This window comes from Oxyura jamaicensis, chromosome 2 (genome assembly GCF_011077185.1).
Source record: "Oxyura jamaicensis isolate SHBP4307 breed ruddy duck chromosome 2, BPBGC_Ojam_1.0, whole genome shotgun sequence".
Classification (NCBI taxonomy): Eukaryota; Metazoa; Chordata; class Aves; order Anseriformes; family Anatidae; genus Oxyura; species Oxyura jamaicensis.
The window spans coordinates 114,425,762-114,452,559 of record NC_048894.1 but is presented as its reverse complement, the minus strand read 5'-3'; the positions used below and the strand labels follow the sequence as shown (position 1 = coordinate 114,452,559).

The 26,798-nt window shown below is 38.8% G+C and overlaps 1 protein-coding gene across 4 annotated transcripts in view; it reads left to right on the top strand.

The window, feature by feature from the left end:
- The window catches only part of NOL4 (nucleolar protein 4), a 190,992-nt gene that overhangs the window by 15,685 nt on the left and 148,509 nt on the right, over positions 1 to 26,798 (top strand). For all 4 annotated transcript variants that reach the window (XM_035317858.1, XM_035317859.1, XM_035317857.1 and 1 more), the window contains exon 2: positions 17,198 to 17,347. In XM_035317858.1, coding sequence (XP_035173749.1) covers positions 17,198 to 17,347 — 150 coding nt within the window. The remainder of the gene's footprint in view (positions 1 to 17,197; positions 17,348 to 26,798) is intronic.

Here is a 26,798-nt window from a genome sequence, read left to right as displayed (position 1 = left end):
CCGCTCCCCCCTCTCCCCGCCGGTTCCTATAGTAACAGTGCAATACCTCCGGGACACGCACACACACTCACACACGCTCACGCACACCCGCCCCTCACGCCCACTCGCGGCAAGCAGCGGGGGGAGCAGCGGGCACGGCCGCGGCGCCCTCCGCCATCTCCCTCCCTCCCCGAGCCCCGCCGTTCCCATGGCGACGGGCTGCGGCTGCACCTGGGCGGCCTCTCTCGTCCCCCCACCCCCGCCGGGCCCGCAGCGCGGCCCGCCGCCCCCCCTTCCCCCGGGCTCCTCAGGGGCGGTGGGGTGCTGTGGGGTGCCAGCGGGGCCCCGGCCGCCATCCCCCAGAGCCAAAGGTCGCGGCTGGGCCCCTGCCGCCCCGTTAGCTGCAGGGCCAGCTGCCAGCCGCCGAGCGGTTGAGGGAAAATAACTCAGATGGCTGATCTGAGGGACCCTGGCTGCCCCAGGGGGTTTCTCCTCCTCACACCCCCAGACATCCAGGGTTGGCCCCCGGTTTGATTTCAGGAAGCCCTTGTCTTTGGCAACAAGGCCCGTGTCCCCTAGTAAATCCAGCGTACCGTGGCGCGATGCCACATGAGACCTGGCTGGCAGATGTCGGGCTGCCCAGCGGGGCGGCAGCTACAAACACGTGCTGCCAGCAGTGACGTGCCGTGGTTGGCATGGCTGGAGGTGCAGGGAGTGACAGTCCTGCACCACCGTGGCTGCCGGTGTTTGCCCTCACTTGCTGCTTTTTTCCGAACCCAGCACTCGGAAGACCTCCTACCTCCAAGCCCTGGTGGCCTTTTACAGTGTGTACATAGCTATATGGTGTATAGCGCAGTATGCGGTTACGCCCATCGCTGAAGGGTAGTGTTGCTGAACTTACGGCCCTCGAGGTGCTAAATGGGCTGTTACGGGCAATAAAAATGCTTGCACGTGGTTGAGATGTGAAAACGTGATCTCAAGTCTCTGAAGTGCAGTTATTAATCAGTTTTTTAAGTCAGGTCTGCCCCTCTGAAGAGGACCTGCGAGTCCCTTCCTCCACGCAGCTGGATGGGGCAGCCCAGAGGAGATGGGCAGCAGGAATGGCTGTAGCCCTGGGTACCAGAGAGGTCTCTCTGCCAGCAGTAGCATACAAAAACTGTTTTTTATCAGATTCAATAAATGGTGGATTGCCATCAAATACAGCTGGAGGACTCCCGTTGTCTTCAATGGAGCTCAGCTGAGACCTAAAAGGATAGTAAAGCACCTGGCCAATAATAGCATCACCCGTGAAAATAACATTGAATTCCTTTGTGAGAAACTAACCACAAAACCCCATCTGTATCCTAAAGATGTTCATGTACAAAAGAGCAGGAAGCTTTCTCTTCCTTTATAGTTGTTAAAATAGCTTAAAAAGGGAGTGTTATCAACTGTTACAATTTCTTTGTGAGTCCCATGGTGTTTGTCATTTTTCTTGAAAAATTCCATCTACAGTCAAATGCTCATGTGAACATTCTACTTTTGTGTTAAAAAAAAAAAAAAAAAGGAAAAAAAGGAAAACAGGCAAAAATCTTTTAGTAATCCTCCTAGCTGTATAGAGGAGTTTGTCAATCTTAGCAACAGCTTTCTGTCAGTTCTCAAGATCTCTCAAGGACCCTGGGTATTTCATTATCAATCTTTTGACTGATGAGGGTATAACCTGCTAGTGGTTAGCATGGTTCCAGAATTCTACTGATACTGGGGTATCACTAGAAACTGATACTGTTGGTTTGTAAACCGTGAATGGTCAGCAGGCTGCTGTTAGGGAAATTTGACTTTAAAGTCTGCAAAAGTCCCAAGTGGACCCTGCAATACTTAGAAACCAACAGCTTGTTTCCTAAATCAGAAGATTTTTCAGACCAATTTCAGGATTTTCCTCACCCTATTTCAATAATTATTAATGATTCATATACAAGTTAAATAATTATTCTTAAAACAAAGGCCATCAGCATGAAAGATGAGAAAACAAAGGATATAATTTCAGTCAAATCCTTTCAACATAATGCTTAAGTAAGCTCTTTGAAAAAATTCAGAAGGTGCTCAAATTAACAAAAACAGTCTAAAATTTAATTACATAGATAGGAACACTGAATACATCTTAAATTATATAAAGCTCAGCTTCATAATAGGAGAGTCTAGAAGCTTCAGGTTTTGAAGTTTACAAATCAGATTGTAAAAGCATTATTTGAAAAAAGTTGCATGACTATGCTGCTGCATACAGAAAGGCTCTGGAGAAGGAGAGCACTCTGGTAAATGACTTGTTGAAGAGCATACTTCCCAGGTGCCATCTTAACCAAATTCCTTCTGCTGCAACCCTGGGAACACGGGAGGATCAAATATGAAAGCAACGTCACTGCTTTACTTCTTGGGATCTGTAGTTCTAATAGCTTGACTCGTGAGGGACCAAAAAAGCCAAATAAATTGCTACAATACCTACATCATCAATACCTACATCATCAAAAAGCACACAAGAATTAATTCAGAGAATTTATGCAGCTTGAGTTACACATAGTATTAGAGTCAAGATGAACATAATGTTTCCTTTTGTCTAATAACTCACGAAACCCAATATAACTGATGTCTAAAAACGATGAAGACAAAGAACAGGATACTAGACTGGATGCTGTATCATCTTAATAGATTTATATTTTATTTTGGTGAATAATCACAGCAGAGGCAGGTATGCTGAGTGGAAAATGAATGGCCATGATCTAGAAGTGGAAACACAAGGAGACAAAAAAAAAAAAAAAAAAGAAAAGACAAAACAATAATAATAATAATAATAATAAAAACAAAGCAAGGCAAACTAACCAACCAACCAACCAAACTAAACCAAATCAAACCAAAACAACAACAACAAATAGAAAAATAGAAAAAGGAGCAGCTGAGCAGAAAATCTAACAGGAGTAAATGAAATGAAGCAGCCCTTTTTGCTTCATCATCCAAAACATGAGGGAGTTTCAGAAAGATATTTTTTTAATATCAGAAATCATAAAACATGTTTGTCAAAAAGCCTGATGAGAAAGATCTCCTGACCCTGGGAGAAAGAGAGTGCAATGCTGGCATTGCGTTGTGAAGTACTTTCAGATGGCAGGTTCCTGTTAAAAATGACTGAGCAAGACTGGAAATGTTGGCAAATAGATAGAAGGGATAAAACCCCAGATACAGAATGAAACCCCATCCTAAACACATTGTATCAGCTGCTGACAGCTACCTCAAGGGTCTGTTCGCTTTTCTTAGGCAATGGACAGGCAGCCTGCCATGCCAGTAACATATTATTGAATCAGATTGAATTTAATTTCACACACGCATACATAAAAAACCAAATACACATATTTACCAGACGTGCAGCTGTGCCTGATGTCTCCCCAGAAAACAAATGCCAGGATACATGCAGAATACCCCCAATGAAAAGTTATGCTGGAAATGATTTGATTTGATGGGAAATTACTGTGTCATTTCCTTTTAAAATCTGTAGCACTCAACATGTAGTACCGTAATAGGCTATTTGCAAGAGCAGAGCAGGGCTTGTCTGTGTGGTCTTTTAACATCTTTTTGGTGACCCATGCTTCTTTGGCCACTGTAGAAGTGGGGTTTTGCAATTAGTTCTCTTAGCGAGGGCGAACTGGCCTTGTACGTGGCTTGGGTAGCAGGTGTGATTCATCAGTAACGTAACAGCATATTTCTTAGAGCAGACAGGGCGTAAGTGAGGTAGATACAGTACATATTCAGTCCACACAGCTGACTCCATCTGTTGGTGCAAGTGCTGCAAAGCCTTTTAGGATATTTGAAGTTAGTGACTGCTATAAAGTGCGAGCAAATGAGTGGGCGCAATGTATTTACAAAGAGAGGGATGTGATACAAAATTTCCTACTACGTTGGCACCCTTGATTTTACTAAATGTTTCAGGATACACATGATCTCCTTCTGCAGTGTGTCTTGGGAAACGTAGTCCGGGAAGAAGCAAGCCTGATGGAAGGAGAAGGTGCAGGTTTGAAGAAAGCAAGCTACAGCTTTCTGTAGGCACAGCAGTGTCTCAGAACATGAAGTTTAGCATTGAATTGATTCAGAAAGAAAAAAAAGCTTTCACTTTCAAATTCAATTCTTGATAACATTTTGCTCTACAGAAAAAAAAATGTTATTGTTCATGTTATCACCAAGACGAAAAAAAATGTTGGCTCTCCTTGTAACGTAGATTTGAAGCCTTAAACCCTTTGCCATCTCTAGCATGGGTGTGAAACTGTGATCTCCCTCTGCATTTGTATCAGCTTTGCTGAGAGGCTGAAAGTGCTGACAGTGTGGCCCTACTCCTTTGCAGACAGAGCAAGATTTTAGAAAGAATTGAACAACTTGGGTGCTTGAGTCATAGTATATTAAAATCAATGTGAGCCTTCAATGGGATTTTGAATTATGTTATCATTCTAGAAGAAATACTTTTCTGGATCCTTTACAAGGGAAGCTGTTTTTTGGCAGCTGCAGGAGCACAACAGGGACTGGGAGCTGTGGCAGAGCCCTGGGGATGTGATCACCGATTTCTCACTGCCACCGAGAGGCCCTTTCTGACTTTTTTTGGTGGATGTGATCTTGTATGGCACAGAGACTTCCCCCAAATGAGTCCTAGGGAGTGTTCGTATAGCGTCCGTCTTCCAAGTGAACATAACTAAGGGACAGTGGCACAGCAGTTTGCAAACATTTTGTAGCAGGCTGGTGTTGTAGGCTCAGCCAACAATTCTGCATTTACCTCTGCTGGTCTGTAAGCCAGCCTCTCAGATGAAGTGATGAATGTTACCTCAGGAAAGACATTTAAAACATGACTGAAGAAAGTAGATCATAAACAGTAGGAGACAATCCCTATACTGTAGGGGAATGGGCTAAGTGACCAGATGATTTTTCTTTCATCTGTAATATTCCTGAGTTTGTATAGTACTATTCAGTTCAAGAAATCCCATAGCACACTGCAAGCTAAACCATGAATTACAGCCGGCTCTAGGGTGGATGGCCGTATCAATCAGTCAGGCTGTACACAACATGTGTACATAATGAGAGGAAGAGAAACATTATTATCATTATTATTATTGAACACATCCGAGCGCTGTATCCCATTATCTTAAGACAGCCAGTATACACAGAGGAGCGAGAAAATGGGCTAGTTACTTAATATTGGTGAATGATGTTTTTGCTTCAGTTTGAACAGACTAGCTTAAACTAAGACATTAGGAGACAGAGCACTGAATTCTAGTGAACCTGACAAATAATATAATCATTATACTGTATTTAATACATAATCGAATTCTAATGCTATGTTTCAACTTTTTCTTCCTGTTCTGGTAAACAGCTAAGAAATTGATAACTTTATTCTTTTTGTATAAAGAGAGCAAGTGCAGTTAAGGATACATGCTCAAAGAAAAAAATGTTAATATAGTGCTGGGTTTGTGTTTTGTTGCACAGAGTAGTACTAATAATTATGAAGATCCTTATATTTCACATATTAACTGTTACAGATTTGAAAGAATAATCATGAACTTTAATTATACAGAGCAGACTGTTTCATCTGCATCTTTCCTTTTCTTTCATCAACTGTGCTTTACGTATCCTAACATTAGCATGCAAAGCAATACTTACAGTAGTAAATTCATGGGCATGCGTAGATTAGGGCAGAGACTTGCAAGCGTTTGATTAATAGGGAGTCTTTAACTTGCAAATACTCCCATTTCCTATCTTCTATCATGCATCAAATGTTGGGGAAATCTGGTTACCTACTTATTCAAAACATCAATTTTTAAAGTACTGTTGAGGAAGTAGTGTTTTCCTTCATTATCTATGTTTCTTTCATTCTCTTAAAAAAGAAAAGGGATGGTGCTCAATATTATTAGTGATCAGATTTGGAGAGGACCTCGTCTTTAGTAAAAAAAAAAAAAAAGAGAGAGGAAAAAAACCTACTCTTTACCCAGTCAAACAGCATTTACAAATTCAAGGTTTCAATTTGCAATTACTGACGTTTTGAACTCTTTGCTGTTTAGGGTTGCTCCAGATTCAAGGTAGGGAATGTTCTGAGTAAAATTCACCTAACTGAAGACCCAACCTCTTTCTACTAGGAATTTACGGTTCAAAGATCTATGTCCATTTCAGAATCTAAGGAAATAAAGAAAAAATACTTCCAGTCAATCTCCTGTTTTTACAATCGATGATCCCTGTGCATATTAGACAAGGTTGCAAAACGTATACAAGGAAATTCATATAGAGACGTCATTTCAGGTCTAGGTTTTCGAAGAAGGGGACTGCATTGGAGTAAAGGCCTGAAGGAAGGACACAGCAAGCACGAACCCACTGAATTTCATTGCCAGTGGCAGAACAGACACAGCTTTTTATTCCTGGCCCTCCGATGAGTGGTGCCTGAGCATGCCTGAGAGAACATGCACACAGTCCCTGTGGAAATTGCTGACCATAAATCTGTTTAAGCCCTGATAAATAGTGTTTGGAGTGCATGAGGAGCTGCAGCTAGGCTAAGAGAAGAACAAGGGGGAGAAACAGCAAAAAATAGTGGGGAAAATGCATTTTATCTTACTGCTTCTCTAAGAAGAACCAATATCAGTCCCACAAACATTAAGTTGAGTAATCTCACTGCTTTCAGAGGGGCATTAAGTAAGGCGAGGAAGACTTATATTCTTATAGTGATTATTGAAAAAATGGTTGAAAGAGTTTATTTGGATTAAAACTGAGTCTACTGGGTCTTGAGAGAAGTTAGGGAGACCGTTTTACATGGTTGTATTCTCCTAGTGCATAACCCTACAGGGCAAAGAGTTTGGTGGACTTTCATGAAGGTTTATCACTGGCAAGTATTTTCTATCACAAAAACAGCTTCAAGATAGCATTTGATACAGAAGAACGCTCTTTATAAAGAGGATTACCAAAAGGGGTTGTAAAGGCCCCATTTTTCAGTCACTGCCACCATTTTTTTTAAATATTCTTTTTTGATATATATTTCATACGTGTAGTTGTAGCAAAAATTAATCAGCATGGTGATATTCCAGGCCAGTGCTGAGCATTTATCCTGAGCAAAGTCTGGCTAACATCGACTTCGGTGTACAGTAGCAGCGTGTTTCTGCTGAATGGTGATATGAACTCTCCATCTGCAGATGTCAGCCTCCGAACGATCGTGCTGGTCAGGGCTGAACATATGGCTGAGCAGTGTTTTTCAAAACTTGCTTCTGCTGGCAAGGATTGGCCTCTTCATGCTGTAGATTTTGTTTACAGTTAGGGAATGGAGGAGGAAAACAAGGAGAAAAATTGGTGTAAACGATCTGTCTGAAGCAGTGCTTCCTCACCGAAACGTAGGGTTTTGCATCTGGCACCTGCTCTTGCCTAGGTTACCCAGGAGAGAAAAGTGCTGTTGGAGGAGTGAAAAAAAATAGAATGAGGCAAATGCAATTTAATTGAAGATCAAGCCTCCAAATAAGTTGTTATAGAGCCCAAATGTAAGTCTGCTGAGGTCATTTCATTTTGTAAAATCTGATCTGCACACTCAAATGCACACATATTAACAACTATTATAAAAAAGGCAATATTCTCTATTTACCAACTCATTTAGTTTGATGTGCACTTTTGAGTGCACAAGCCCTCCCTCAGGTCTGATGTAGGAGTAGAGTTTATAAATGTATTTTTGGAGCGATAACTTTTGCAGCCCTCATAAAGAATTTTCCTGAAAATCTTTGTTAGATATTTGTTCACTACATTTTCTGGCTACACTGAAAACTTATTGCCAATATCTGACATGACATTTGCTACTTCTGTTTCAGACCTGGTGGGAACCTAATTCTCCCTACAGTTCTTTGCTTGTGCTCCTAGCTCATCAGGGCTGTAACACCACTACTGCTAAAACTGTCTGCGTGCAGACAGAAATAGCATGTCATGCACAGCCCCGTGAATTCAGTTTTGCACTAACCTGACAGCTGAGTTTGCGAAGGCCTGTATCCCTGATCAGGTAATGTTACCTGTGTAATTACAGCAAGCCCTTTGTAATTTCTGCCCATTAGTCCTTGCAGAAATCTAGACGCACCTCCAGTAGAGACTATCTTGTACTCCAGGAAATTCCCGTCTCAGAAATATCTCTTTGCTCCCCGCTAGCAAGCAGCTTTCTCCCAGTGTGGGCAGTGTATTGGCAATGCAAACAGAGCAACAGCCCCTGCGTGGAGCACGACGTATGCTGGAGGCTCCTGTCCCCTTAGGCACTGGGGTAGAGAACAGCTCTCCTTATTCTGTGCTTTGCCTTGCGAATGAACTTGCTGAATCGGCGCCTGGGCTGTACCAGAACCAAGGTTTTGTGTGGGTGATGCAAAGCTGCTAATGTTTTCTCATCCGTCCCTACCATAAGCTGCCTGTGAAGCACCAGTGCAGCTGAAAATCTGATCCCCAGTGCCTTTGCTGATGTTGCTAATGAGGTTACCAATTAATGGCACCTAATGGTCTGTTGTAGCAGTGGTTTTGGTGATGGAGACAGCTGTCCTCTGGGAGCTGTGCTGAGACCATGAACTCATTTTGTATAAGCAAGTGAACAGCTGTTGCAGAAACATAGATGGGAGAGATTAGGTCACACACTTCATCTCCCTGCCACCCCAGGGTTATTCCTTGCAGTACATAGCAGGTGGAAGCAAGTTTAAGGGACAAAAGCCCTTGCTGGAGTTGAACCCAGAGATCCAGACACAATAACACTATATCCTATTACCAGTCTTCTGATCCATCTCATTCCCCTGACTTTTAGGACTATTTTACAAATTAGCCGGGGTTTAAAGCAGTTTATTATTATTACTATTTTAAGGTTTATCACTAAGCAAAGTTGATCTGTGGTGCGGTATCCTCCTGGAACCTGCTTACAGTATGTAACTCTTGGCACATATATATCACATTATTTATTAAAAAAGCTCCCCCTGGGAACGCCCTTGTATCACACAGTTGTGAGTATTTGGAATATAATTCAAAAATACACATTTAATTTCAGAGGCAGCACTTTTGGGTAATGAGTTCTCATCACTTAAACTTCGCTTCAGTGTTAGGTTGCTTTTGGCATACACAAGTTGCATTTCATCAGTCTGAAAAAAGGTGGCATTATAGATCTACATTGCATTCCCCTACTGCTTGAATACCTGTAGCACATTTTAAAATATAATTATGCAATTTTTGAAACATCAAAGGAATGTTAAGAGTTAATATTCAGTTAGTAGTTTTACCATTTCTTTTTTACTGAGCTGATGACAGTGCCAGAGATTATAATTTAGAAAAAATAAAAACAAAACATATCAAACAGGACCAATCTAGGACCAAACCCCATTAATTTTAGTATCCCCTAAAGTCAAAAAATATTAGAAGAGAATGAGTTGTTTTATCCTGGTAAACTTATTTGGGACAAACAATTATTATCATTCTCACAGAAGTGCTATATAGATACAAAGAACTGCTTCAAGACAAAAATAAAACTAAGTTTTGTATATATTGTCAATGCTAGTAACCTTTAGAAACAAACTTTCATGGAAATTAGTATGCAATGTGCTGAACTGTCAGACTGGGGAGCCGAAGTCCCCTGTCTTCAAAATATCCACCAGTAGCAGCTGACCCTTCCAGGTTACCCGTAAGACTGAGAAGGCAGTTGCCCTGCTAAGCTAGTAGCTTGGCATTGCAATCGACTCTGAAAAAGTCTTGAAGTGACTGTGTACAGTTTGGCTGATATGATCGTTACATAAAATGTATGAAGAACACAAACACAAGAAAAAGTGTTTACAGAGACTGTCATTTCAGTATTTGTACAACTCACGGTCACTTCTGCTTTGCTGACTTGCTACCCTTCTGTTTTGGGGCTTTAGCCTGATGATATATGTATATTTTTTTAGTACATTTGAAGAGGTACAGAAAAGTTACTACTCAGAATAACTTATTTGAACTTTGTGTGTGTGTGTTGCAATCATATTTTATAGTTATCCTAATAATTACCTCTATGTTCAGTTTTACTTTCAGTCAAAGAATAACAGATTATTGTAATAGGACAAATTTTCACACACTTTCATCGTGTTAGATGGTAGAACTGAAGTCTTGGCTGTTTTTTAAGCTTAAAAAGTGCCATTTCTTAGATTTGACACAATTATAGAAAATTCTGTTCCTCATTAGTCCTCTAATGAATCACCAAGGGGGAATAAGTGCATAAGTAACTTTGATCATGAATATGAGCTCAAGCAAAAAGTTCAGATGATATTTGGCTATGTTACACTCCTCCGCTCTTTGGTTGTCCTTCCTGTCTAAGCTAAGTGTACTACCTCTTAGCTGCTTACAAAACAGCGGGTCTGAAAAGGGCAAGTGAAATCTACTGAATATTTCCAGAACTGTAATGAATATTAAAAAAAAAAAAAAAAAAAAAAAAGAAAAGAAAAAAAGATTTCAAAGAAAAAACTTAATTAGCTCTAATAGAAAACTAACCCACTTGAAAACAGACAGCATCCTTTAGAGAACAGGAAATAATACAATCTGGTAAATATTATACATTAAAAAATATGTAGTTGTCACCGCGCTTTTAAATATAGACTTCTGGACAAACTATTTGGAAGCACTGTAAGATCAAGAATTCTCCTCTATAAGGAGAATATAATAATCTATAATTCTTCTCTTTTTTAAAAATGAAGAATTAATTGGTGAATTAGAGCTAAATTCAAATCAATCACAAAAAAATTGCAGGTTGTTGAGTTAATGTTTTCCCAGTGTTAGAAATAACCCAAAGTGCAAACTGTAATCTTCCTTGAGGTGTTATATGTTCTCTTCCTTTCTTTCTGTGTAGTTTTGGTTTCATTGGAAATTTTCCATGTTTTCACTAAAAATGATGCATATGGGTTTATTGTTGCTATATTGAATATACTGACTCCAGATAGTTCTGTAGACAGAATACAGCATTAACTTGCTTCCTCTGTCAGAAAACAAAGAAAAGCAAAAGAGGCAAGCACTAATAAGACAGCATTTAGTGATGAAGGCATCATCTGTCATTTCAGCAGGCTAAGCAGGCAGGAATTTGCTGGATAGGAGGCAGGTAGAGGGAGTAACATGGCAAATATGGCCTCCATATCAGAGTATGTGTTTGTTCAGTTTCTTCCTTTCTTCTGCTCTCCCCAGTCACACCAAGGCAGTGTGCGCCCCGTGTTAGATATGTAAGTGACTTCCTCATCCATCTGGGCAATGTTCATCACAGTGTGCACGTGTGAAAAATGCTGGTTGTGCTAACAAAGCTGTGGCTGCATCTGCACTGGCGTTTTGGGTTGGAAAAGGAACATGCACTTGAAACAGATCTCCTGACCACACTCACTTCCTGTGCTTTGTTTCACCTCCAGTGCTTTTTCAGTGCATGAACTGGATACTTTCAGTGAAAGAAAACTGGAATTTTTAACGCATGGGCACCTACTGGACTGCAACCAGAGGTGGGTGTCCAAAGCCAGGGACCAGGCTAAAGCTAGCTTGAAATACATGCAGGATGGAATCAGCTCCTCGGTATCAACTGCTTTTCTTTACAGATCTGCTCCTCTTGGGCTGCTCTGCTTGCTTATATAGATATCGCTCATGGTTTGGTTAGCCTGGATCAACAGACTTAACAAATAGCCAAATGTGGTCTGTCTTATGACTCATTTTTATTCAGAATGGTTGTGTGAATGTTCAAAAGTATAAGAAGAAATAAAAAAAATAAATAAAGTGTTAGTGTGTTGAGACAAAACAGCATCCAGACTTTAGTTAAAAAGTAGCTCTTAACTATGAAGAGTAGTCTGCAGCCTAACCTGTGTCTGCTTATCCATTCAAAATTCTCCAAAGACAGAGGGAAAAAAAGTTTCTGTCCTCCAGTATGGAAAGCTCTTTCAATATTTATCTCAGAGACATTGGCCAGGCTTATTATGCTGTTCATGCCAAAGGGCCAAAGGGGCTTCTGAAGGTACCTTGTCTTTCATGAAATCATTCCCTTTCCCATGTTACTGCATTTCAAGGAAATAAAAGTGACATACCTTCCTTTTGCTGTTTGGCAAGCTGCTTTTCACAATCCATTATCTGTAATTGCTAGAGCTTAATTTAATAGAGCTAATGATTCGTATCAAAAAGATGACCTCACCTAAAACTTCTCAGTAGGACAGTCCTTTTAAGTGAGATCTTTTACATTCATTTGACACTCAGAATTTCCTGTGCTATGGTCTGTTGACAGAGATTTTGCTTTGGTGTCCATTGTTTAGTTTTAGTCTCTCATCTCAAATGACATATTAATTTGCCATTTTACTTCACTTGATTCTTTTCAAGATTTATTTCCACAATTACGTTTGACTTGATAATGTCACATCCAGGCTTTTAGGTTTATTCTTTGTGGGGTTTATTGCTCTAAAAGTTCCAGATAGAGGACTTATCAGGTGGAAATGGTGTATGCCTGCCTTAATGTAACTTTGATTTTTCTTGTCTCCATCTGCTGGTAGAAGATGAGACAAGCTGTTCAAATGGATCATATAACGAGTAGCAGAAACAATACATTTCAAATAATAAATGACCTTTTTGCTCTTATAGACACCTTCCATTAGGAACTGGATAGAAATGATCAATTTATTTATTTTTACACCACTTAATAACAGCTAGCAAATGCTAATATTTTTGATCTATTGTAGATTTATGCTGCGTTGACAGGAGAGCTAGATATTCAAATGGATATACTAATAACCTGAGAATTCAAATCAGTGTGCCGATGAAAATAGATTTGTTAGTTTCTATGGGAGCAAGAGACATTCTTAAATGGTCATCACTCTTCTTAAATATTAATATTTTTACAGTTACTGAGCAGATAAAGGCAGTAACAAATAATGGGATTTTCAGTGTGATCATTTAACTTATTTCTGCAGACAGATATATAAGGATTATGTTATACATAAACTACTGGTTCCTGCTAATGCTTATGATACAATTTTTTTCTGTATTCAGTTCAAAAGGAATGAAATACCTGCATACAATCATGTCAGGAGTTCATTATGTATAGGCTAACGAGGAGGCTGTGTTATATGCAGAACTTTTTGTAAGGATATGTAGTGCACTCAGGGTACTGTGTTTCGGTCAGCAAAAGACTGCTGTCTATTCAATGAAAATGCATATGAAAGACAGAAAAACATGATACTAGGCAGTAGAGGTGTGATGGCATGAATGTGCTTTAACTCTTCTGTAATCTAAACCAGTATGTGTCAGAAAAATGTTACACAAATATTGCAGCATTCAAAGGAGTCTTACATTTGTGTGTGATTTACGTAATGTAATTAAATATTTAGCTTGATTGTTATTTCCATCTACCCTTAATGATTAGTAGATGCTTCTGACTTTGATGTTTATACAAGAGGTTTTTATAGATCTGCACATTTTTATAGAACCACCAACCAAGCCTTTACTTTTATTTTCCATTTCCTTTTATCATGTGTTTATAGGAAGATTTTTCAAACACTGTAAAGATGCCAATAGTTATATTCATTCATGAAACAAGAGGGTGTTTTATGAGATCTATTTCCCCCATGAAATTTCAACATGAGATGGTGCCAGGTATTCTCAAGCAAGAAACTACAAGCACTTTTGTTTTGGTGGCTTTAATTTTAAAGGCTTGCGTTAAATCCTCTGCACAGTAACTGCCCAAATGATGGCCTTTTATTTAATAGATTTTTGCAGTTTGCACTGAGAGTTTTGTATGTTTGCATCATTGGCAAGCTTTTTTCTCTTCTCTACTCTTGCTAGCCCTGCAGGTTCCACCTCAGTAAAGGAGATTGACTCTCTCCTCAAACATCATTGTTCAAAGGGATCCTTAGCAGTTTGTGAGAGGTGAACAACTGTCAGTAAAAGTCAATTCTGTCCAGAAATGTATTCTTTATGTCGATAACTAGAAACAAACGAACAACTTTAATCTCAGAGTGCAAATGCAATTTGTAGGGCTGAAAAGGAAAAGAAACATCTATTTATTTGTATCCTAAGCACATAGGAAGATGACTGGATTAAGATAAAAACAAGGAAAACCTGCAATGAGTAAAATAAAGTAACTTTTTCACTGGTAGAGACTGAAAGCATTCCAGCTCTTACAAGGATGAGTTGCATTTTGGCAGTGCCTGCTACACTCATAACCAAAGAGAAATCTTTGGAAGCTGATTTAGAATAGGGGCATACCTCTGTGATGGCTAAAACAAATGGGATGACAGTCAACCTAAAAAATTTAAGAGTTTAAGACCAATTTTTGAAGAGAAACATTCAGTGAGGATTCTATCCTTAAGTCATTTTTGAAAGTGGGACTTGGGCTCTTGCCATGATGAAGAAAATGCCTTACAATACCCCAGTGATTTATAAATATCCTTCCTGCTCTCTTAGAGATGTTAGTACCCAAGTTGCTTTGAACATGGTCTTTGAGCTTCTCTGTCATGGAGTTATCAAGAAGGATTTCAATTAATATCTGGTCTATCCAAGAGAGGATTTACTCTAACTATCCCTGACAGATAATTGTCTAACCTGGTCTCAAAATTCTCCTGTGACAGAGATCCCGCAACCTCCCCAGGCAAACTGTTACTGTACTTGACTATCCACGTCTATAGTAAGTTTTTCATAATGTGTAATGTAAATCTCCCTTGCCGTGCTCTAAGCCTATTACTTGTCCTGTCCCTCATGGACATTTCATAGCCTTTCAGACATCTGAATAGCATTATCATCTATTCCCTCATTCATCTCTTTTTAGACTTAGTTGAGGCTAAAAAAAAAAGTCCCCTTAAGCACTGTAAAAAATTTACCCAAAGCCAGCTTATAAAGTAGAGCTGCTTTGTTAATGCCTTTATCAAATAGCAATTTCAGGATAAAAGTGTAGTTTAATGGCACATGGTAGGAAAGTAATACAACTGCATCCACTTCAGAGACATTATAGTTTAAATGAAGATTTGGGGTTGTATCATTTGCCCAGCTTTTTCCTTGCTGGGGTGTCAGTGCTGGGATATCAAAAGTCTTAGTAAATAGCTATCTCATTCTCATTCAAGTTACTCATCTGGTGTATTGCTTCTGCAGTTAAAGCGTACGTCTCTGCAGAGTGTTGCATTGTGCCAGATGTACTTTCCAGTTTACTTGCAGCAGTTCAGCACCTTTTAAACACTGCAGACTTTCTGAAACAGGGTCTACCTTATCACCTTATGCAGCACCATGCAGAATGAAACCTGACCTACTCATTGCCCAGGCCCAACCAGATATATTTATGGTGAATTTAGGAGTATAGTGGCTAAGTAATAGTTCTGTCTTACCCTGAAGGAGTTTCCACTTGGTGTACATCATTTTTTCCTACCCTCTTTGACTGACATGATTTTGAAAGTTTGTATTCATTTTCTGGCATTTCAATTAGAAGGCATGACATAAGGTTGTGCAAATTTTATTTCCCTGTATTTCTGAAAGTAGTAGTTATGCTTATTGTTTTATTCAGCTGAAAGGAGAACACACAACTTGAAGAGCACATCCACATCATGTCTACCTGCCTCTGGATCTCAGTGTCCAGTGAGGGGACTTCCAAAAAAAAGCACTGCACAGTATGGTCACCAATAGCCGCAAAAAAGAGTTTTCTCTTTGAGATTCTTCTTTGAATGTGTTCTTAATGTTTGTATGTGTCAGTCCTGCTGATGTGGCATCTCAGGTTTTAAATTAATATCGTTGTAATCCATTTCTCTTTAATTAAAAAAGAGAGCTCCCCCGTAGGAAATTTCTAAAACAAAACTCATTTGTAATAAACAGATTAAATCTTTATCAGTTAATCAACACTATAAACTTCTGAGTGTTCTGAGAGCGGCATGAGATAACACTGTCGTCATAATAAGAGTGTTTGAAATCATTAGGGATCCCACCGAGATGTTTGGGTGGTGAGAAAATAATGATTGAGGATGGGTCCCTGCAGAGCTCACGTGTGAATTCAATCCTAAAGATTAAAAGTGCAAAAATCTGGATTTTGTGTTGCCCCATCTTTATTTATTTATTTATTTATTTAATAATACGGAACAGTGGTGGGCAGTACCAAACAAATTCTTACTGATGCTGATACCAGAACAAGCCATGGTGCCACAGAATTTTCATGCAGGTGGTTAGTGAAATTTTAGGAACTGCTCATGGGATGGGAGTCTCTCCATGAAAGCTAGGTGACACTGTTGCTTCCTGAGGTCTAAATTCAAAGACTGAATTGCAAGTGAATTGGCCATTCTCAGTTTATTCCTCACAAACTTAATTTGTACTGCAAAACACAGCCTGCTTCTTAGCTGCTTGCCCTGGAAAAATAAGATTCCCAATTCTCTCCCCTTCAGTAGAACTGAATCCATAGACAGCTGTAAAACAAAAAACCCTCATATGGAAGGTCCAAATTGAATTGCACTGATTAATTTCAGAGCCACTGGGGACTCTTTCTATTTAGAAGTCTTTAGCTACTATGGCACTGTCAACTTTGGAAATCAGTTGGTAGATGTCCCCACTTTTCTGTCACTCATCCCAATCTGACATCTGTGTACAAAAGCACAACTTTTAGAAATATCTCTTTCTTTTCCTCTTATTGTGGTATGTCTTCATGCAGTATATTTTCAAGCAAGTTTTCTGGGGTTAAATTGTTTATAACAACTTCCTTTGTATTCATAATTACAGTCAGCTCTGTCACTGGTGAATTAAAACCTTTTATTAAACAACTTTATGAAATGCTAGGTACAGATTTACTGGGAGGGGAATGATAGGATGAAAGAGCTGTTGCATTCTTATTAACAGCTACATAATGCATTTCTGTGCCACGACTGGGACTGCTCCTGCCTTTGAATGTTGTTTGTGCATTTGGAGAAACAAGCATGGATACTTTTTGTTTCATTTTTGAAATAATGAAAGATCACTTTCTGTCAAGAAACCAAATGTTCTGTCTTGGCAAAATGAACTGTTTGCAAGGGATAGTACCATATGATCCTTCTGATCATACAACTTTTTTACCTTACTATTTCTGTCATTCACAGACATGTCTGGGTGACCTTCATATCTCAGAGGGAGGGTCTTTAACTCCTTGCTGAAAGAGGAGAATGTGTTCCATGATTATCACCACTTACCTATGCCTTCTCTCCTCCTTACATTTTCCTTTCTCTCTCTCTCTTTTTTTTTTTTTTTTTTTTCTTTTCAGGATGGAGTAGGTGTAGATGAGAAGCTGTCTTTACGGCGGGTAGCCGTGGTAGAAGATTTCTTTGACATTATCTATTCCATGCATGTTGAAACTGGGCCTAATGGAGAACAAATCAGAAAACATGCTGGACAAAAGAGAACATATAAAGCAGTAAGTAAAAAAAAGACAACAACCAACCAACTAAAAGTAAACAACAGTCTTTAAAAGTGTGAATTGTTTGGGCTTAGTCACATGGCATGCAATTTGTGTTTTCTGGATTTTGCTTTATTTCTTTCTTCCAGCTGGATTAGTACTGCAGCCTTCACCCTCAAATTTATGTCTGAGATCTTTCAACAGTGCATGACAACATACAGTTTACAACTAAGGAGGGCTACACTTCCTCTGCCATAAGGGCCAGATCCATTGGCTTCAGTAGAGATGTTCTTACTGGTACAAGCAGAGATTTTATTATTTCTATAATGGTTTGACAATTTCTCTAATAGCTCGATATTAATTCATTACTATTAATAGGATGTAGTCTGAAAGAAGACTTATAAGGTATTGTCACAACTTTGCTAAATGAGGTGCTGTACTTCAGCATTTGAATGAAGTTTCCTTATAGTTTCTTGCTGCTGACTAAGTATTGTTTTTGGCTTAATGGTATGAAAACTTGTAACTTGCTGAAATTGAGAAGGCCAGACAGATACTAGGTACAAAGAGAGGAGTGTTGAGAGGGCAGCTGCCAAATCTGTATACACTGGCTGAGTAGAAAAAAAATATTATTTCTAAGATTTTTAGTTGTATTTTATTGCTTGAACCAAACTGTTTGGTCACTGCCTTAAAATAACGGTAAGTAACTTTTGTGTTTAGTGGCACAAATATAACACTTTCTTTGCTTATGGAGAACTGACCAAACATGTACTACACTGTCCCATGGTACTTGGGATGTATGTGCTTCCTTAGACTCCGATGGACAAGCTTCCATGCACTGTGATGTGATAGTGCCAGGAACACTGAAGGGTTGAACCTGGTCCACCTGCCCAGCTGCTGGAACTTCTTCCATGGCCCCAGAGGGATGGAGCTGGCAGGGGACTGTGCATGGGGTCCTAAGGTGATCTGTCACCTTACAGCATTCTTAACCTTAAAATCAACCTGCAGTCATGCCAGCTATTTTTAGAGAAAGGCAACCAAAATGTGTGGACACTCCAGGTTTTTCTACCCATATCTCAAATTTTAGCCAGAAGAAATAGCTTTCTTTCCATTACAGTTCCCTCCTCCCCTCCCCGCCCCCCCCCCCCCCCAAGGTATATAACACTTTACTAAGTATCTCTAAATCCCTTTACAAATATTGTATTTATAGGCTATTTCAGACAGTTTGTTGTGTGATAAGCTCTTGGCAAGGCTCCTTATAATTTGTTCCCGGCAGTATTGACCTGAAAGTAGATGTATGAAGGAAGACACCAGTCATCTGGGTGTGCTTTGTAAGGCTTGGAGTGATATTTCAGGATGAACAAACACAAACTGTCTAAATTAATTTTCATCTAACACCTCAGCCATTTTTATAGTTGGCATTGTGCTTTAGAAAGCATTAGAAAAGTAATGTTTTCATTGACCTTTATCTTTCTATTTTGTTTTACTTCAGTAAGCTGTTCAAAGGTATAGATCTCAAACTTTGTAGAATAACATATGAGCATAAAGAATGCTGCCAATAGAGTGTTCAAGTCATAATCCTACAAATGCATAGGAAATGTATAATATTTACTATTACAGACATTTATAAATAATATTTACTACTGTATAATGTATACTAAGTATAATATTTACTGCTACAAGAATCTCATGATTCCTGGTCAGATAAGAAATTTGCTTATTGTGAACAGCATGAAAGACAACTAGTGTCATTTCTGTGAGAACAATTTGTGCAGATTCAATAGCCTACACCGTACTTTTCATTTGATGTTAACTTTTATTGTAATTGAGACATGGGGTTACTGCATTGCTATGAACAGATAATCAAGGTGCCCAAATGTAAATTTCTATATAATTACCAAAGTCTGTAATATTTTTGTATTCATTTTATTGCTTATTTGCTTGCTAAGGGCATTGAGTCATATTTCCCAAAGATAGGATCCACACATATAATTTCCATAAATTAAAAAAATAATCCATAGATTAAAAAAAAGAAGGAAAAATGACTCTGGAATGCCATGTAGTATCTCTTTCTGTGATGTTGCTGCAGGAAAGAGGTAGTGTATTGGGCAACTGTCTTACAAAAATTGTACCCTAAGAGCTTTATAAATCAAACTGAAGTACTTTGGTGGGGTTTAATTTTATTAAGTGAATTGGAAACAAGATTAATTTAGTCTTGTTTCTTTATTCACAAGTCAAAAGTGAATCATCCTTGACATCTGTAAATGTATATAACATGCATAAGTATTCACCAAGCAGTTTGAGTGAACAGTTTTTACAGGAAGAGATGTTTGCAACTGTATACTACAACTGCTATTTGTTATTCATAATTCCTGGCATGTGATGATCACATTGCTTCTGCTCTCTGACTTGATAACTGGAATGTTTTATCAGAAAAACAACTGGGAGAAAGCCACCTCGCTTTTTGTACAAAATTGCTAAATTTTGAAATTCATAAATACTGTCATGGATTTTCAGTACCTGAATATTTCTAAAAAAAAAAATAGACGGCACAGCCCTAAGAGTTGTAACATAGTAATTTCAAGTAATTAATTTGCTTATGTATGTATGAATCTCTATTTTCAATTGTGAACATTTTCCATTCAAAATTTTGAATAGTACTCAAGCATGATTAGAAAGGTAATGAAATTGTCAAAGGTAACTTAATTAACCACTGCATTTATATGTAGTAACAAATTTGGAATTGGTAGTGTCTTTTTATTTTTGATGAAGTGTCACCCCAGATGCTGGAGTACTCAAATACATCAGCAGTTCTCTCTGAAAACGTGTTCAGAACAGCTAGAAGCTCAATTACCAAATCTGTATGCTATAGTGACTTGTTTATGTTAACTGTGTGGAAATGAATGTTTTTTTTTTGTTTGTTTTGTTTTTTTGCAACTTATTTCTGTGGTGCTTCCTACAGTGGTGCTGCACAGGAAGGTAAATAGGTTGTGGTGTGTGGTACCTCTAAAGGAGCACCATACTGGAAGAGAGCTTTTAAAAAATTAATGGTGCAGCGATGTATCAAACTCAAACTTCAGGATTTCTTGGCACATATTCTACAAAATATTATGAAAGCATTTGTTATTCAATATTTAAGATTAGCATAAGGTCCCATTTTATTTTCTTCTCTGTACACTAACACAAGAGAAGGGAATTGTACATATTCTGTGTGGATGATGTGGTAGAGTAATCTTGAAAATATATGAAAAAGGGTGAGCTTCCCATTTAGCTAGCAGGTTTCATGCTCATTTCAAGTGCTTGACTTGTATACAATATAAAATTGATGGGCTCTGTTCCTTGCCAGCATAACTGTACATGTAGGTAGACTTAAACCAGCAGAAAAGAAGACCTGACTTTGATACATAAAATGAAATCAAGAGCTGTTATGTTTTTAAATTATATCCAGAGTGTTGCAATATTGACATTCATCAAACTGAAGGAGTACTTAATAAAGCGTTTATAATCTTAGTTAGTTCCACGGTTCCCAGGGAAGTTTATAAACAGGACAGCCTTAGACTGGGAGATGATTCCCTCACAAAGGCAGGATATGGGACACAAGGCCAGGCCAAGACTGTGGCTCAGCAGGAGAACAAGTGACTAGGAAGGTGAAAGGAGAGTGGTCTCTGGTCTGAAGAAGGGAAACATCTCTGCCTCCTCCCAGGTCCAGCTCTGACTACAGTTAGGCCAGACTTAGTGGTCAAGAACTGTTTTTAAGAGTAGATTTTACTTTCCTGTAGTATTCTGAAAACAAACAAACAAACAAACAAACAAACAAAACACTTTAGATTTTTATGTTATTTAAACAATAAGCTATGAAGAGTAAGTTCCTCACCTCCTTAGTGTATTACATCTGGGAAAAGCTTCCCATCACTAAGTGAAATGTCTACCTGAGAATAGATAGTGTAAGTCTTGCAGTCACCTTAAACACCTGAAATTCTATGTCCTTGAATACTTTTACCTGTGAATCTGATATCTGCCTGTTGAGCTGGCATAGCCACAGTGACATGAAACATTGCAGCAGTGAACTTGAGTTGTGAATGAGTAGTGATGTCTGAGCAGGGGAAATTGATTGGTTAATAAAATTCCCAGCCCATGAATGAAAAAAGAGCACTAGGATGATGAGCTGGAAGGGAAGTAGGCATGTAAAACTTGGGAGATATTGATGTGTCAAGGGAACGTAGCTAGAGGCAAGACTCGTATCAGAAAGGTAGTACATAAATATACAACATCTGAGGAGTAACAGGAGTCTATCAGGTGTGGGGCAATATCTGGGGTCCTGTTCTCCATCCAGCTCTTGCAGTAATGAATATTTTTCTATCAACCTAAGAAAAACCTTCAAATTGTGAAACATTACATCACTTTTTTTCCATTCTCAAATTAAGAATGTGCTTGTGAGTCCCCTCTAAGAACCACACTGAACATATTTTCCTTGGGAAAAAGTAAATAAATAAATAAATAAATAAAATAATAATAATAAAAAATAAAAAATCACAGGTTGCATTCCCTTCCAGTCCTTCCTTCCCTTGATCAAACAGGGTTAAAGCAGGTTTGTGCCCTAGCTGGTCTCCACCCAGAGCAAAAGTTATACTTGGGAAAGCAGAAGAGTATGAGGTTTGTGTAGGGCCTTAGTACACTAAAGTACTTGTATCCACACTATTCCTTTATGCAAGGAGAAACATCCAAGCCCTGTTCACTTTTTTCTTCTGACTTGTTCCTGCTTTCTTGCAAAGGGCAAGCTTTGAGTATCCTGGCAAGGAACCAGATAACAGGTGCCTCCCTCTCAGAAAGCTGGTCCTTTTACATGGGGAGGGAGTGGAGCTGTGAAGTATAAGTTTTGTATGAGAGGGAACAACATTTTCCACAATATAGCAGGGTAGTGAGCTCTTGATAAAGCCCCCAGCAGTAGTATATCTGCTTTCTTACATCAGTCTTCTATTCTGACCTCTTGCTGAGGAAAGGAGAGGACTTTCCTTGGCTAGTTTGCCCTCCTGTCATCAAGAAACCAGTTTCTGCCACCTGGTTTGATGGCTGTGGGCCCAGGACAGATTTACATCCTCTCTCTCTTTCTCTCCCTCTCTGTCTCTCTCTCCTCTTTGAATTCTTCTTTGAGTCATCTCCCCTCCCCTCATTACCCTTAATTAAAAAAATATACACGCACACCAAAAATTCTCTCTGTTCTGACACATCGTATCATCCAGACTACACATACACTCTCCATGTTAATGCTTTAGGGGTTAATAGGTTCACTTGCAAAATTTCACTCTTTCCTCACACTTGTCTTTCCTTCAACGCCATATGTGTCCTAAAATCTGCCTTTCAGCTTAGTGCTCATTAATTTTCCAAATAAAAATGGAGCTCTGAAAGCTACATCATCAGAACATCCTTCAATTAATTAATCTGGACATTGGGGAGCAAAAAGTCAGTTTTGCCCATTTTCTCTGCCCGCAGTAACACAATGGGAAGGCAACATAGTTCTCATAGACAGTTAGGAAATACTTCACTTAGCTGCAGTGTAAAACAGATTACATGATCAGGTACTGGACTACTTCCCTCATAGTAGTTGTGTTCTGCATAGGATCCAATAGATAGCACATAGACCAATTCCAGATTTAGAAGGCCTTTTTTTTTTTCTGGGTGAAGTTTTGGAAAGGTTAATATATGTCAAAATCTGTTATATTGTAGATTAATGAACAGTGGAATAAATTCATAAAAGTTTTGACTCTTATGTCACTGGTGTCAACTATGTTTTTATTTTCCTTTGTGTTCAGAGTTAAAACAAAATATATGTAGGCCTGCATGGACAGTATTGTTATGGAATATTTTGCCTCTTAACCTGTAACTTTCGGGGGTAAACTAAACACTTATTATTTTGACACTCTTTCCTTAATGCTCCAGATGTCTAGTTTCTTCTTCATATATTTCCCCTTTACAATCTAAAAAACATTCAGCTGTAATAGTTATACCTAGCACTCAATACCTAAACATTGACCTGCTAGACTCTCCTTATTTTCTGGTTTGTCCGTGACGTGGAATACATCTGGGTACAAGATAACTCATTTCTACAAAGGAACAGAAGATATACTAATGTATATCTTATACTAATAAAACCTCCAGTAAGAAGAAGGAATTATATAAGGCTACTTCTAAACATCACATTTGAATAAAGTATGTGTATAATTTGTTTTTAAAGCAATCCAAGTCATATTTCCCTCTTTGGATGCACTTTGGGATACTTTATCAATATGGTAAATTGGATGCACTCCAGGATATGATATCAGTATGATAAATCAGCTCTGCTTGTTTTCTGGTTAGTAGAGACATATGCATGACCGGTTTCCTGTAAATTATACCAAATATATGCTTGTCTGCATCATGAGTGTGTGGATGTAAACAATGTAATATCTCCCAATTTAGTTCACTTTTCTGTCTTTTTTTCTTAAAATGTAAAAGTTTTTTTTTTTTTTTTTTTTTTTTTTTTTTTAAGAATTGCAATAATATTATTTATATATAATATATTATTTTATAGCAGGGCATCATTGAATGAAATGGTCTGGCTATATTTTTTTTAATGAGCTAACGGCCTTGAGAACTAGGAACAGTGCTACTGAAGGCAGTGAGAATATACTGCATCAGTGAGGACTGAGTCATTATTGCTTTCTTTCAGATAGAATAGAGGTTAGAAACCTTTTTTTTTTTTTTTTTTTTTCAGTCAGATCACTAAGGTATTTCTGTGTAGTTACATACAAAGTGTCATAGGCCTCCACATTTTTCTCTGAAAAACACGCAAGCCATCTCCATGAACTTCATCAGTCCAACCTTGAGCTCAAACTGACAAACTCCATTTAGAGGTAAAATATAATATTTTGTATTCAACTTTGTGCTTATTTTGTTAGAGATCTAGGCTACTGCTGGTGCTGGTTCAGAGCATAGCCAGAGCTAACAAGCTGCTATCTCCATCCTACAAAGTAGATGTGCCCTTCTTCAATGAGAAAAACAAACAGGAGTCTGCACTGCTGGGGGGTGTGAGATTTTTTTTCTTTTTAACTTTCTGCCACTGAAAATTGAAAAGAGATTTTTTAGATATATTCAAGAAGCAAGATTAAGGGAAGTTGTGAGTCATGTCCTCTACATATTTCTTTTAACTTGATACCTATTGTGTTACGCTAATTTACGCAAGCTGAAGTCTTGGCCTGAAAGTGATTGATTCAAATTACAAAGTAAACAGGGGAGGAAGTTGGTGAAAACTGATGTTATTTAGGGAAGGGCATCCTTAAAACTGTGTTGCAGTGGGAGGTTGGAGACACAAGCATCTGCTGTGTGGAAAATTTAGTTATAAAACCTGGTTCCGTTATAGTCAGTGGAGCATACCTATCAAATCTGGGACTTAGCTCACTTGCTTTCCATGGAGGATTTTCATCTTTTCTGAGCAGAAATGGAATTTCGACAGAGAAGTTTGATTAGAATAAATGGAGCATTCCTATCAAATGCAGGCAACTAATGAATCCATGGGTAAGCTCCATTAATTTCAATACAGTGTTAAATGTGTTAAATGTTATGAGAGAGAGCTTGCTGCATATATGCACTTAGCAATTTTCTTAATGCTAAGTTCCATCTTGTTTAAAGTTCTTTCGCTTTATAAAGCCTGAGTATAACCAATGTTTTCAAATCTATAAAGGTAAATAGGCATCTGTTCGGTGGTACAAAAAAAACAGGTAAAATGATCTGAAATATATTTGGTAGTTTCTCCAACTCAAAAGGGATTTCATTTAGTTCCTGCATTTTCAGATAAATTGTTTTGGGCCCAGGGACAAGCTATACCAGTTCTTCTCACAGAATAATTTTTGCGTTTACACTAACCCCCTTCTCTCCCCCTCAAATAATAACATGCACTGATCTCTGTGGTGACCAGCAACAGGACCCAAGGGAACGGCATGGAGCTGGGACAGGGGAGGGTCAGGCTGGGTGTTAGGGAAAGGTTCTGCACCCAGAGGGTGGTCGGGCACTGGGACAGGCTCCCCAGGGCAGTGGTCATGGTACTGAGCCTGATGGAGTTCAAGAAGTGTTTGGACAATGCTCTCAGACAATGCTCTCAGGGTCTGATCTTGGGGTGGTCCTGTGTGGAGCAAGGATTTCGACTTAATGATCTCTGTGGGTCCCTTTCTGAATCAGGATATCATATGGTTCTATAATTCTATGAAGATTTCTGTTATATGTTAAAAACAAACAAACAGAAAAAGGCAATATACAGCCTGAACAACAATGCCATGAACAGGATGGAATAGTTCTTGTTTCAAAGTGCATAATTTCCAATGTATTTCCAGGCCAAACCAAGACCAAGAAGCACTAATACAAATTCCACCAATATTCCAAAATACAATGTCACTGACGATTTTGGTCCACAGGGTTTCAGGAAATGCGACTTTCAACACAGGTTAAATAGGTGACAAACATGCCAAGAAGAGTGTAAGAGAGATAAAGCAGGTCATTCTCCCTGCTCTTAACATCCTTGTGAGGAGCACAAGCTATTTGCACAATATTTAATCCCATTTACATCCAGTTAAAGGAAGTTATTTTGTCCTTTCTGTATGCACACTTTCCTACACCCCACCTCCATCTTTCTGCACTTCCTACGTAGACTTGGATCAACATAGCCTCTTGATAGGAAATTGAATCCTGCTGCAGGTTTTACAGTAAGGGAATACCTTGATCCTTCCTTTAATCTCTATTGCTGGGACTTTGTCTTTTTTTGGGGGGGGTGTGTGTGTGGGGGGGACACACATTTCTATTGCAAAAGAGTCACTTTGGTTGGGAAAATAAGGGCTAGAGATTCTTCAAAAAGCTTGCATTGTTCTGTATATATATATATATATGTCCTGTAAACATGGGAGTGTATAATAGAATCACAAAACAAAAACAAAAACAAACAAACAAACAAAAACAAACAAAAAAAACAACAAACAAAGAAACAAACAAAAAAAACCATGTTTTGCCTGGCAATGTCTTGAAAACATTCAAGTTTGGAGATTCTTCCACCCACCTGGTAAACCTGTATCCTAGCCTGCTAGCAGACAAGATTTTCCTGATGTCCTGTCTGAATGTCCCAATGCACAGTTGGTGGCTGTTGTTGCTGAAGTTGGTGGCTGAAACTCTGAAGATTGTCTCTCCACAGTTCTTGTAACTCCCCTTCAGGTAGTTGTGGGCTGCAATTACATCTTTCCCTGCCTCATAAATTACTCTTTGTCACACAAAACAAATCCAACCCCCTCATATCAAGTCCAAGTCAGTTGCTCTGTGCTCCAGCTGCCACAGGGCCTTCTCCTGCTTCTGAGCCTCCTTCTTGGACTGTGGAGGGGCAAACCAGACACAATGTTCAAGCTGCTGCCTTACCAGCACTGAGTAGAGAGGTATAATAACTTTTATTGATCTGCTG